This window comes from Coregonus lavaretus, assembly GCF_964263955.1.
Source record: "Coregonus lavaretus genome assembly, chromosome: 7".
NCBI lineage: Eukaryota > Metazoa > Chordata > Actinopteri > Salmoniformes > Salmonidae > Coregonus > Coregonus lavaretus.
The window spans coordinates 10,851,147-10,863,963 of record NC_139994.1 but is presented as its reverse complement, the minus strand read 5'-3'; the positions used below and the strand labels follow the sequence as shown (position 1 = coordinate 10,863,963).

Below are 12,817 nucleotides of genomic sequence, written 5' to 3'. Positions count from 1 at the left end.
TATTACCGCCTACGCTACAGCTCCTAACCAACAATCACAGCACCATAAACTTTAAAACTCTGCAGCCACACATTTTGCTAGCTTTCGCTAGTCCCTGTTCAGTGCTGGCCTACCAGGCGTGCGCGGGGGTTCGCTAGTCCCTGTTCAGTGCTGGCCTACCAGGCGTGCATGGGGGTTCGCTAGTCCCTGTTCAGTGCTGGCCTACCAGGCGTGCGTGGGGGTTCGCTAGTCCCTGTTCAGTGCTGGCCTACCAGGCGTGCGTGGGGGTTCGCTAGTCCCTGTTCAGTGCTGGCCTACCAGGCGTGCGTGGGGGTTCACTAGTCCCTGTTCAGTGCTTGCCTACCAGGCGTGCGTGGGGGTTACGGTGGTAGTACAACTCCTTGTACTCGTCCATCCAGACCTCGGCAGCACGCACGCTGTTGGCCAGGGCCTTGCCCCGCGAGTAGGGGGCCTTCTTGGGGAAGACGTGGCCCACGTGGGAGCAGGGGTGGATCTCCAGGCTGCCCCCGCACTGCCAGATCTAAATAGCAACAACAGCAGGAGCAACACGAGAACATTATTAGCTACACACCATGATTAAATCAGGCAGCACAAACAGCTTTGTGTGTCTTTTTAAAATGGGAGGGAGTTATGTTGTTGTATGGCGGTTTTGTTTTGTATCCCACAGGAAGTAACCTAATCAAGAAAAACATGAGCTCTGTGCTGGTTTAAATTCGTCAAAATGTGCAACTTTATTGACTGCGAGAACTTTTGGTCCCGAATTCTTTAACGTGATTTATATTAGTCAATATTAGGAAGGTGTTCTTAATGTTTTCCACACTCGGTGTTTGGTGAATCACCACACATATTCCACAACAATATGGTGACCATCCATTACAGGATTCCAGTGAGTTTTTAACTTATTACAGCAATGTCAGAAAAAAGCAATGGACAAACAGCATAGAGTCCAGCAAGCCCACACTTATCACACAAAGTACACACACACTCGCTCACACACACACTCGCTCACACACACTCTCGCTAACACACACTCACACACACTCACCCAAAACACACACTCATATCTCTCCTCTCTCTCTCCTCTCTCTCTCTCTCTCTCTCTCTCTCTCTCTCTCTCTCTCTCTCTCCTCTCTCTCTTCTCTCTCTCTCTCTCTCTCTCTCTCTCTCTCTCTCTCTCTCTCTCTCTCTCACACACACACACACTCTCACCCTAAATGAGAACTCTAGGTTCTCTCCTCCCCACACCTCCATGCCTGTGTCATATGTGCCCAGGTAATGGAAATAGTTCTTACTGACAGCAAACAGCCCACCAGCCATAGTAGGAGACCTGGGACCAAAACACACAGTTTACAGAGCAAATCTTGAAATTATCTGAAATTATACAGCCTATGGTGTGCATAACAATTGCTGATCTGTAATAACATGCATGTCAAATTGTTAAAAGTACATCTCAATAGTTAATTTAGGATTTGACTATTTTCCTCTCTGATACACTGGGGATTTGAGGGTACCACAGACCTGATGACATCGATGGGAGAGTGCCTGTGTTTCTGCTCGTACTCTGGCACCGGGTGCCAGGTGAAGACCAGCCGCCAATCAAATCCTCCGATATGAGGTTCCCTAGGGTTGCCTAGATACTGAAAAGTGTTCCAGTCGATGACATCGATGACTGGACAGACCACAGCTGACGGTTTCTCCTTTATCCTGGGAGGAAAAGGAGAAGAAAGAAGAAGTAAGCACGGGGGGGTTGCAGAATAACAGGGTTAAAACAGGGTTAAAACAGGGTTAAAACAGGGTTGGGCAGCAGGTAGCAGGGGGTTGCAGTATAACAGGGTTATAACATGGGAGAGGAGAGAGAGATGCCTCTCAACAGTCCCAGGTGCTCAGTTGGTAGAGCATGGCACTTGCAATGCCAGGGTTGTGGGTTCAATTCCAACGGGGGACCAGTACAAAAAAGTATGAAAATGTACGCACTCACTACTGTAAGTCACTCTGGATAAGAACGTGTGCAAAATGACTCAAATGTAAAATGTCAATGTAAACAGGCACCATATGGAACAGGCCTTTGGAGGCTTGGGATTGGTGAGAAAGAGGATGGGTGGGGAAAATTGTTCAAGTAGCTATACATATCCACATTTAGCCACAGCAGCATGATACGTACAACTGCAAGGTAGAACGAATGGAGGGAGGCACTACAAGTCCCACAATTAGACTGAAGAAGAGCAGTCCTCACCTGGCCTGCTACGTGGTTTCTCACCTGTGGAGCAGGGGCTCCAGCCAGCCCTCGTGGCATTCACAGTGGCAGTCCAGGAAGGTCAGCACGTCACCTGTGGCGATGGAGGCCCCAAGGAGCCTGGCCCGCACCAGGCCCTCCCTCTTCCTGGCCCGGATCAGACGCACCTTCTTCAAGCTGGAGATGTAGTTTTCCAACGGCTCCTTCAAATGAGCTGCGGGGGAACAAAAAGGGCTGTTGTTTCCATTTCATGATTCATGAAAAGCAAGATTGTACATTTCCTCAACTGACAAAGGGATGTGTGTAATGTGTAGGTACAGTGTGTGTTATGTTACCACAGGGTGGTGCTGCTAATAGGTGTGCCTGTGCTTTGTAGTTAATTGATCATTAATGAATTAATACAACCAGCTACTTGACAGAAATCATATCAAATATTTCCAATGACTCATATGACCAATACTACGTCATGAGAGGGGCAAATAGTGACCTATGAGCAAGGCTGCATGTTTACCAACTGGCATTCAAAATTATTGAAATGTATTCAATGGGATAGTTCACCTAAAACTTTATTTTAGTATTTTGTTCATTAGTCCACAAAAAACGTTGCATGTCAGAAGTCAAGTTTTCAAGAAAGAGCACTTTCAGTACAGGTCAAAACCTGTGCACTATACCTTTAACCTTAACATATTGAATGTCATATTCATCAAATATTGTCTCTCATTTGCTTTGGCAGGCAGAATGGCATATCATGTCTACTCTAGCCAAACCTGTCTGCCCATTAGGGTCTCAGAGTAGGAGTGCTGATCTAGGATGTTTTGGCATTTAAATCACAATTAACACAAATTGCATGGATATGGGGGACCTGATCCTAGATCAGCACATGCATGCCCTGTATGTCTATGATTGTACCTCTGTCACTATAGTCGTCCACCAGCACCACCTCTCGTAGCAGTAAGTTAGGTGATGTCTCCAGGACACTGTGGACAGTGCGTAGCAGCGTGGACCACGCCTCGTTGTAGAAGGCGATCACCACTGAGGTAGATGGCAATGACCTGTAGTCATACTTCAGGTCCTTACAACTGGAGAAGAGAGAAACAGATCACTTGTTATAGATCTGTAGCCTGATCCCAGACCAGCTTGTGCCATCATGCCACTCATTGGCACTCATTGGCATTGGCATGACAAGGAGTGGAATTATAGCACAAACAGGGCTGGTACCCAGGCTAATAGATCTGGGCCAGTTTTCAAAAAGTGTTTAAGGCTGCGTTTAGACAGGCAACTCAATTCTGATCTTTTCACATCAGATCTTTTTCAGAGCTGATCTGATTGGTCAAAAGACCAATTAGTGAAAAAAAACATCAGAACTGGGCTGCCTGTTTAAACACAGCCTAAGAGTAAGAGTGCTGATCTAGGATCAGTGTTACCATTTAGCTCTTAATGAATACAATTATATACTCTGAGACACTTTATAAATACATAGGCCCAGGTCCTTACAACTGGAGAAGAAAAAAGAAAATCAGTTATTTGTTGTTGGTTACTGTTGTTGGTTACCATTGTGCTTGGATGTCTGAGATATGGCCGCAGGACTTTATTGTTTGCACATGGCTAAAATGGCACTGAGTCCTTTGAGACATAATTTCCTGCCCTGTAGGAAACTCAAAAGGAACAGCTGTACGAGCTTTGTTAGTGACTTTATCCAACATTACAAAATAAAGCATTATCTTGCCCGATTTTGGCATTTAGAACTAGGCAAAGGGGCATACAATCATCTTGAGCTGTTTCAAAGGGGCATACAATCATCTTGAGCTGTTTCAAAGGGGGTATAAAATCATCTTGAGCTGTTTCAAAGGGGCATAAAATCATCTTGAGCTGTTTCAAAGGGGCATAAAATCAACAAATCATCTTGAGCTGAGTAGTGAAGGGTTAGCCACTATGGGTTAATGGAGACCTGACGGCATAGGTGGGGGTTCCATCGATGTCCAGGGGAGGCGGAGGGATGTGTGCGCCCAGGTCAACAGCCGATCCCTTACCTCTGTGGGAACATAGGTGTGCTCCGGAGAGCAGGTAGCAGGCGCGGGTTCCCTCTCCAGGGCCTGGCGGATGTCCAAGTCTACGTCCCAAAGCACAGGGGCAATGACTCGGGAGGGGAGAATGATGAGCGCACTCAGGACAGGAACCTCTCCTGAATCGTGTAGACGGGACAGGGCATCGGCTTTGATGTTTTTTTACCTGGGCGATATGACAGGGTGAAGTTGAATCTAGTGAAAAAAAGGGCCCACCTTGCTTGGCGCGGGTTCAGCCGCCTCGCTGTCTGTATGTACTCCAGGTTCCGATGGTCGGTGAGGATGAGAAATGGGTCCTTCGCACCCTCCAGCCAGTGTCTCCACTCCACTAATGCCAAACTTCACCGCCAGGAGCTACCGGTCGCCAACGTCATAGTTCCTCTCTGCAGGAGACAGTTTCTTTGAGTAGTATGCACATGAATACAATTTATGTGGGTTACTTTGCCATTGGGACAGGACGGCCCCCATGCCCACTTCTGAAGCGTCCACCTCCACCACAAAGGGCAGCGTAGGATCTGGGTGTTTCAGCAACGGGGTGGAGGTGAAACGCCCCTTCAGTAGGCGGAAGGCCTCATCGGCTGCAGGACTCCACACCAATTTATGGGGACCACCCTTGAGGAGAGAGGTGAGAGGAGAGGCGATGGAGCTGAAGTATTTAATGAAGCGGCGGTAGAAGTTGGCAAACTCCAAAAAACGTTGTAGCCCCTTTATGGTGGTTGGGACTGCCTCAGCCTTCCTTTCATTCATCTTCATTCCCTGCGGGCTGACCTGGTATCCCAAGAAGGAGACAGCGACCTGATGGAACTGGCACTTCTCTGCTTTTACATACAGGCGGTTCTCCAAGAGTCCCAGGACTACTCGGATGTGGGTGATGTGATCCTCCAAGGTGGCCGAGTAGTCCAGGATGTCGTCGATATACACGACCACCTGGTGCCCGAGCATGTCCCGGAACACCTCGTTCACACATTTCTGGAACGCCAACGCCGCATTGGCTAAATCATAAGGCATCACCAAGTACTCGTAGTCTCCAGACATCATGCTGAAGCCGGTTTTCCATTCATCCCCCTCTCGGATGCGGATCAGATTGTAGGCACTCCACAGGTCCAGCGGAGCTGTTTGATTGCGGCCGGCACCAACGGGAGAGAGTAGCGGTACTTGGTGGTGATGGAATTGAGGCCTCTGTAATCGATGCACGGACGTAGGCCTCCGTCCTTCTTGGCAACGAAGAAGAAGCCTGCCGACACCGGGGAGGTGGATGGGCGGATGAAACCCTGTTGGAGAGCCCCCTGGATGCACTCCTCCATGGCCTCGGTTTCAGCCACAGGCAGAGGGTAGATGCGGCTGCGCGGAGGCGCAGAGCCTGCAAGCAGGTCAATTGCGCAGTCCCAGGGGCGATGAGGAGGGAGACAGGTGGCACAGGTCTTGGTCCTGGTCGGGCTGGAGGGTACCCACAGGACTCTTAACCGACATGGAACCACAGGGTAAGGGAAAGCAGGACTTCTGGCATCCGGGTGCCCAGGCAGTGATTTCCATCCTCGACCAGGAGATGGTGGGGTCATGACGTTGGAGCCACGGGAGGCCGAAGATGACATTGTGCATGGGTGCGGTGATGATGAGGAAGGGAAGGCTTTCTTGGTACATGTGTCCCACGGTGAGGGTGAGTGGTGCTGTGATGTGCGTGATAGTGCCGGATCCTAATGATCGATTATCCAGGGCTTGGACCGGAAAAGGAGATGAAAGCGGGTACGAGGTGATGTTCATGGAGGGGGCGAGGGCCTGGTCTGATGGGCGAAATAGAGGGAGCACTGGAGTAGGAAGTCACGGCATTTGGATGGTCCTGTGGTACTTGTCCGGGAGGGACAGTCGCGCATCGTCTCCCTGGGCGGACTGCTGAGTAGGCTGTGGGACTGGCTCGCTGCGACGACTCGTGGTAAGGAGCCCTCCGCTAGTTGGAGGTGAAACCTCTTGGGTGGTGTTGAGGTGGTGGAGGACGCGGAGGACCTCATCCATAGCCGTACCCAGTTGCGCCAGCTGATCATGGTGTTGGAGGAGTAGGCGTCCCTGTTAGCCGACTGTCTGGGAGATGTCTTTCTCTTCTGCTGCTTCCATATCGTGAGGCAGTATTCTGTAATGGATACGCTAGGAGTCAGGAAGCAGGTGCAGAAGGTGAGTTTAATAATAAAATAAGGCAGATAAACAAAACAGGAGAAGGGTACTTGCCAGGGCCGGTGGTTTGTAGACCGAAGACATTGAGCGCTGGAGCAGGGGAGCGGGAGTAGGCGTGACAAAATCAAGTTAGAGTAGCTAGCTTGTCTTACCATCTTAGCTGGCATGGCTGCTGGCAAGGTTGGTAGACTTTAGAAAGCAAGCAATAACTAAATGGACTGGATAACACTCACATTCCTTTAAATATTTTACCCAGATTTTATCAGAGATGCAGAGAAGGATATTTTGTTTCTTTAAAAAAAAGAACCACCAGTCAGAAGGATACAGACAGCAGTAAAATCAAGAGGTACTTTCTGAATGCACTGTATATCCTGCAGAGATGGACCCAGTAGCAGTGCGTGGGTAAAATCACTGGGGAAGCCAAGCCAGAAAAAAAAGGCATTTTACAACCTGTGTTGTGATAATTGCGTTGTTTGCTCTATAACTTGTTAGTTCATATGCCTTGCGGCCGTGATATATAGGCCTAAGGCCGTCACAATAAGAAGATACAGTGGCAGAATAAATTCAACCACACCTTTGTTTAATCACAAAACCGGAGAGCTACCTCTGTCCGGTGTAGTCCACAAAGCATAATGAATGTAACAAACAGTTACATTTCCAACATTTTCGGACTACTAAACAACTATTGATTTAGAACCATGGAGAGTTACTGCAAGTCGCAAAGAAAACAGGAGCTGCCTCCACTATTCCAGCACCATTTCAACGTCAACATTTCAACATCATAAAATCACCTATGCTTAGTCGAATACAGTGACAACTAAAATATATAAAAAAACTATTTAGTTCAATCAACCTAAGCTAAATATGATTTGGCTGTCCATGGTTCTGATTTGAGTGTGTGTGTGTGTGTGTGTGTGTGTGTGTGTGTGTGTGTGTGTGTGTGTGTGCATGCGTGCGTGCAAGTAGAAAAAACATGTTGACTCACCCTACTAGTAGAGAAATGCCAATGCCATCCTCCTCTCTTTCATGTTGACAAAACGGTCTATGACTCTGTCATACAGTACACGCTTTTATTTTTTGTTGTCCTAGGCTACCTGGCTAAAATGCTTGCTTGCTAGCCTAAATTCCTTTCATGGGCAACGTTAGCTAGTTAACATTAGCCTTCTGCTACCTATTGATTTCCATCCTCTCAGTCCAGGGGCACAATGTAAGAATGTATGGTTGGATCAGAACCGCCATTATAATCATTGGCCAGTATGGAGAATTAAGTAAAACAAGTCCAAATCCCTATCTCCATCCATGGCTAATTTAGGAAAGGGACGATTTTAGCTAGCTAGCTAGCCACCGGAGGACAACAACACAAAGAGATGCAACAATTCAAGTTTTTATGTTACAGTGCACCCCTTGAATTTTTCCACATTTTGTTACGTTACAGCCTTATTCTAAAATTGATTAAATTGTTTGTCCTCATCAATCTACACACAACACCTCATAATGACAAAGCAAAAACACGTTTTTAGAAATGTTAGCAAATGTATTAAAAATAAACAACTGAAATAACATTTACATAAGTATTCATACCCTATACTCAGTACTTTGTTGAAGCACCTTTAGCAGCGAGTGCATCCTCGAGTCTTCTTGGGTACGATGCTACAAGCTTGGCACACTTGTATTTGGGGAGTTTCTCCCATTCTTCTCTGCAGATCCTCTCGAGCTCTGTCAGGTTGGATGGGGAGCGTCGCTGCACAGCTATTTTCAGGTCTCTCCAGAGATGTTAGATCGGGTTCAAGTCCGGTCTCTGGCTGGGCCACTCAAGGACATTCAGAGACTTGTCCCAGAGCCACTCCTGTGTTGTCTTGGCTGTGTGCTTAGGGTCGATGTCCTGTTGGAAGGTGAACCTTTGCCCCAGTCTGAGGTCCTGAGCGCTCTGGAGCAGGTTTTCATCAAGGATCTCTCTGTACTTTGCTCCGTTCATCTTTCCCTTGATCCTGACTAGTCTCCCAGTCCCTGCCACTGAAAAACATCCCCACCGCCTGATGCTGCCACCACCACGCTTCACTGTATGGATGGTGCCAGGTTTCCTCCAGACGTGACGCTTGGCATTCAGGCCAAAGAGTTCAATCTTGGTTTCATCAGACCAGAGAATGTTGTTTCTCATGGTCTGAGTCCTTTAGGTGCCTTTTGGCAAACTCCAAGCGGGCTGTCATGTGCCTTTTACTGAGGAGTGGCTTTCGCTGGCCACTCTACCATAAATGCCAGATTGGTGGAGTGCTGCAGAGATGGTTGCCCTTCTGGAAGGTTCCCCCATCTCCACAGACCATCGGGTTCTTGGACACCTCCCTGACCAAGACCCTTCTCCCCCGATTGCTCAGTTTGGCCGGGTGGCCAGCTCTAGGAAGAGTCTTGGTGGTTCCAAACTTCTTCCATTTAAGAATGATGGAGGCCACTGTGTTCTTGGTAACCAGATCTGTGCCTTGACACAATCCTGTCTCGGAACTCTCCTTTGACCTTATGGCTTGGTTTTTGCTCTGACATGCAGTCAACTGTGGGACATTTTTACATTTTAGTCATTTAGCAGACGCTCTTATCCAGAGCGACTTACAGTTAGTGAATGCATACATAATTATTATTTTTTCATACTGGCCCCCCCGTGGGAAATGAACCCACATCCCTGCCGGCCAAACCCTCCCCTACCTTGGACGACGCTGGACCAATTGTGCACCGCCCATGGGTCTCCCGGTCGCGGCCGGCTGCGACAGTCTGGACTCTAACCAGGATCTCTAGTGGCACAGCTAGCACTGCGATGCAGTGCCTTAGACCACTGCGCCACTCGGGAGTCCTCATATAGATAGGTGTATGCCTTTCCAAATCATGTCTAATCAATTGAATTTACCACAGGTGGACTCCAATAAAGCTGTAGAAACATCTCAAGGATGATCAATGGAAACAGGATGCACCTGAGCTCAATTTGGAGTCTCATAGCAAAGGGTCTGAATACTTATGTAAATAAGGTATTTCTGTTTTTTTATTTGTAAGAAATTAGCACAAAAATCTAAAAACCTGTTTTCACATTGTCATTATGGGGTATTGTGTGTAGATTGATGAGGAAATGTTTTTATTTAATCCATTTCAGAATAAGGCTGTAATGTAACAAAATGTGGAAAAAGTCAAGGGGTCTGAATACTTTCCAAATGCATTGTATGTATTTCTCTCGATGCCATGTGATTGGAGTGAAGCCAAATCCAAACTGGCTTCCCTTTACACTTTATTTTGGTGCGCCAGGACCATTCACAGTTGAGCTTACTCACTTTAGCTCAACGCTGTTTGGCTATTATTTTATACTTTTTTTTATCAAGGGAGGCCAAATGCTTGCTGGCTTCCCTTGCATTCAATGCTACAAATTGAAGGAAAATCATGAAAACACAGAGAGACAAAAGATAAATAATTCATACATTTGTATTTATGTTTTGGTAATGAATACACGCCACTGACAGACAGCTCAAGAGGTATGCTTAGATATTTTTGACATAGAATTAAGAACAATGATAATGGCTCTAGATTTCTGGAAAAATCTGTTTCAGGTGTTTGAAAAATGCACAATTCTAGCCTCCCTCCAGACCGCACCCCTCAAATTTTTCCCCTCAGATTTTTGGTGTGCATGTTGCCCCTGAGTGTAGGCCTGTACAAAACATATTTAGTCAGTCATATTTTAGAAAAGCTTTATAACACTCTTACATCACAAGGCGGAATGCAAGAAACATTTCATAAACATAGCCAAACACCACACTGAAACTCACTGTCAACTTACAGAGGATTCCATCTTTCAGGTAGGCTGCGGTGGAGAGATATCATATCACTCACATAGGTATTAATCTGGTGTTTATTAATACTTTCCACTTCCTTTTTCTTCTCCTCTCCAACGAGGTTCAATTTGACAGCTCTGCCCATTTCTCCCAAGGCATTTAAATCCAGCGGCGGTTTGTCATAAACAGGCTTTTTAAGCATTTCATTTGCAATATCTTGCTCAGTGGGAACTTCTCTTAGACTTGTTCCAACTATGTCACCTGGATTATTATGCCTGTTAAAAATATAATATACCACTATAGAAGCCCCGAAAAGGCAAACTATGAACTTCGACCGATTCCTTCCCCTGCAAAGTGCCATTGTGTCTCCCTACCTCACTCACTCCAGGGATGTGTTCATGCCCCGTGGGCTAAAACAGCACCATGGAAGTGCATGACCAAACCAGGGGTGTAACCATTAGTCCAAACAGTTGCAAACAGTTGCGTTTTGTAACGAAAAGGAGAGTTTCTATTGGACAAATTAATGTATGTCCCTCCCCGTTATGTTCCTTTTGCTTCCGTTTATGAAACGTTTTGCAACAGAATCTTCGTAATGAATATGCCCCAGATCCACCAAAACCACCCGAAAATTTGCTTCTGATGACTTTACGGATTGTAAGAGTCCTCCTCCTATTTCGATTGAATCAACTTTTTATATCAAACATGCTAGGCAACTTAAAGTTGATAAACTGTGTTGACCGAATTTGACTAATCAAGCAAGTGTCAAATTTTCCAACGCTCTTTTCCGTTATCCAGGGATCCAGCGCTTGACTTCCTTGGTCAAAGTTTATTGAAACAACTCATAAACGTACGTGATGTTAAAGAAGGATTTGCCCGATTAGATTAGCTATCTTGATGGATTAGCACCCAGATAAAAAAATCCAGGTCAAATCAAAGACAATTTTCCAACGCTTCTGTGCCAGTAAGCTACTATTCCAAATGCACTTTGACCTCCCTCCTCTATTCGCACCAGTCGCAATAGACACAATGTAGCCTACACACCCCAACTGTGTTTCCGATCGAGCCGCACACAATTATTCAGGTCGATAAACTTGAGAACAACTGCAAAAGTTGTACAACTGCAAAAGAAGCTTGTGCTTACAATGTCTTCTACATTCCAGGTTAAACATTATATATGTTTTTCGTTACAGTGTAATAATCTTTTAGCTGTTTCGTTTTGATTCCCTGTACATAATTATACAAATGAAAGACACATTCGTTTCAAGTTTTAATGTCACGTGCACAAGTACAGCGACGCCTTTATTGCAAGCCTAAACCCAACCATGCAGTAATCAATATCAATGTTGCACTAAAAACAACATAAGGTAGAACAAAAACACACGATAAATAAAAATAAGAACATGAGAAAGTAAGAAGCTATATACAGGGTCAGTTCCAATAAGATATTTACAATGTGCAGGGATACTAGAGTGATAGAGGTAGATATGTATAGGGGTAAGGTGACTAGGCATCAGGATGTATGATAAACAGAGTAACAGCAGCATAAATTAAGATTGTATGTTTGTGAGTGTAGAGTCAGTATAAATGTGTGTGCATGTTATGTGTGTGTTGGAGTGTCAGTGTGTGTAAGTGTGTAGAGTCCTGTGAGTGTGCATAGAGACAGTGCAAAAATAAAAATAAATACAAGGGTCAACTCAGATAGTCTGCGTAGCCATTTTGTTAGCTATTTAGCAGTCTTATGGCTTGGGTATAGAAGCTGTTCAGGAGTCTGCTGGTGTCAGACTTGACGCACCGGTACCACTTGCCATGCGGAAGCAGAGAGAACAGTCTATGGCTTGGGCCTTCCTTTCACACCGCCTGATATAGAGATCCTGGATGGCAGGGTGCTCGGCCCCAGTGATGTACTGGGCTGTCCGCACCACCCTCTGTAGCACCATGCGATCGAGGGGGGTGCTGTTGCCATACCAAGCAGTGATGCAGCCAGTCAAGATGCTCTCAATGGTGCAGCTGTATAACATTTTGAGTATTTGAGGGCCCATGCCAAACTTTTTCAACTTCGTAAGGGGGAGGAGGTGCTGTCATGCCTTCACAACTGTGAGTGTGTGTGTGTGGACCATTTTAAGTCCTTAGTGATTTGGACCCTGAGGAACTTGATCAACCCGCTCCACTTCAGCCCCATCGATGTGGATGGGGGCATGCTTGTCCCCCCCCCCCACGTTTCCTGTAGTGCACGATCAGCTCCTTGGTCTTACTGACGTTGAGGGAGAGGTTGTTGTCCCGGCATCACACTGCCAGGTCACTGACCTTCTCCCTGTAGGCTGTCTCATCGTCGCCGGTGATCAGGCCTACCACCGTTGTATCATCAGAAAACTTGATGATGGTGTTGGAGTCGTGCATGGCCACGCAGTCGTGGGTGAACAGGGAGTACAGGCGGGGACTAAGCACACACCCCTGAGGGACCCCGTGTTGAGGGTCAGCGTGTTAGAGGTGATGTTGTCTACCCTCACTACCTGGGGTCGGCCCGTCAGGAAGTCCAGGATCCAGTTCCAGAG

At 46.6% G+C, this 12,817-nt stretch overlaps 1 protein-coding gene across 1 annotated transcript in view; it reads right to left on the bottom strand.

The window, feature by feature from the left end:
• LOC311131884 (polypeptide N-acetylgalactosaminyltransferase 12-like) overlaps nucleotides 1-10,626 on the bottom strand; it is a gene marked incomplete at both ends in the record, with an annotated part of 17,631 nt that extends 7,005 nt beyond the window's left edge. Inside the window, 6 exons of the mRNA XM_084165003.1 lie at nucleotides 344-520; nucleotides 1,210-1,327; nucleotides 1,519-1,704; nucleotides 2,258-2,447; nucleotides 3,143-3,312; nucleotides 10,271-10,626. Coding sequence (XP_084021129.1) covers nucleotides 344-520; nucleotides 1,210-1,327; nucleotides 1,519-1,704; nucleotides 2,258-2,447; nucleotides 3,143-3,312; nucleotides 10,271-10,626 — 1,197 coding nt within the window. The remainder of the gene's footprint in view (nucleotides 1-343; nucleotides 521-1,209; nucleotides 1,328-1,518; nucleotides 1,705-2,257; nucleotides 2,448-3,142; nucleotides 3,313-10,270) is intronic.
• Between the last annotated feature and the right edge of the window lie 2,191 nt (nucleotides 10,627-12,817).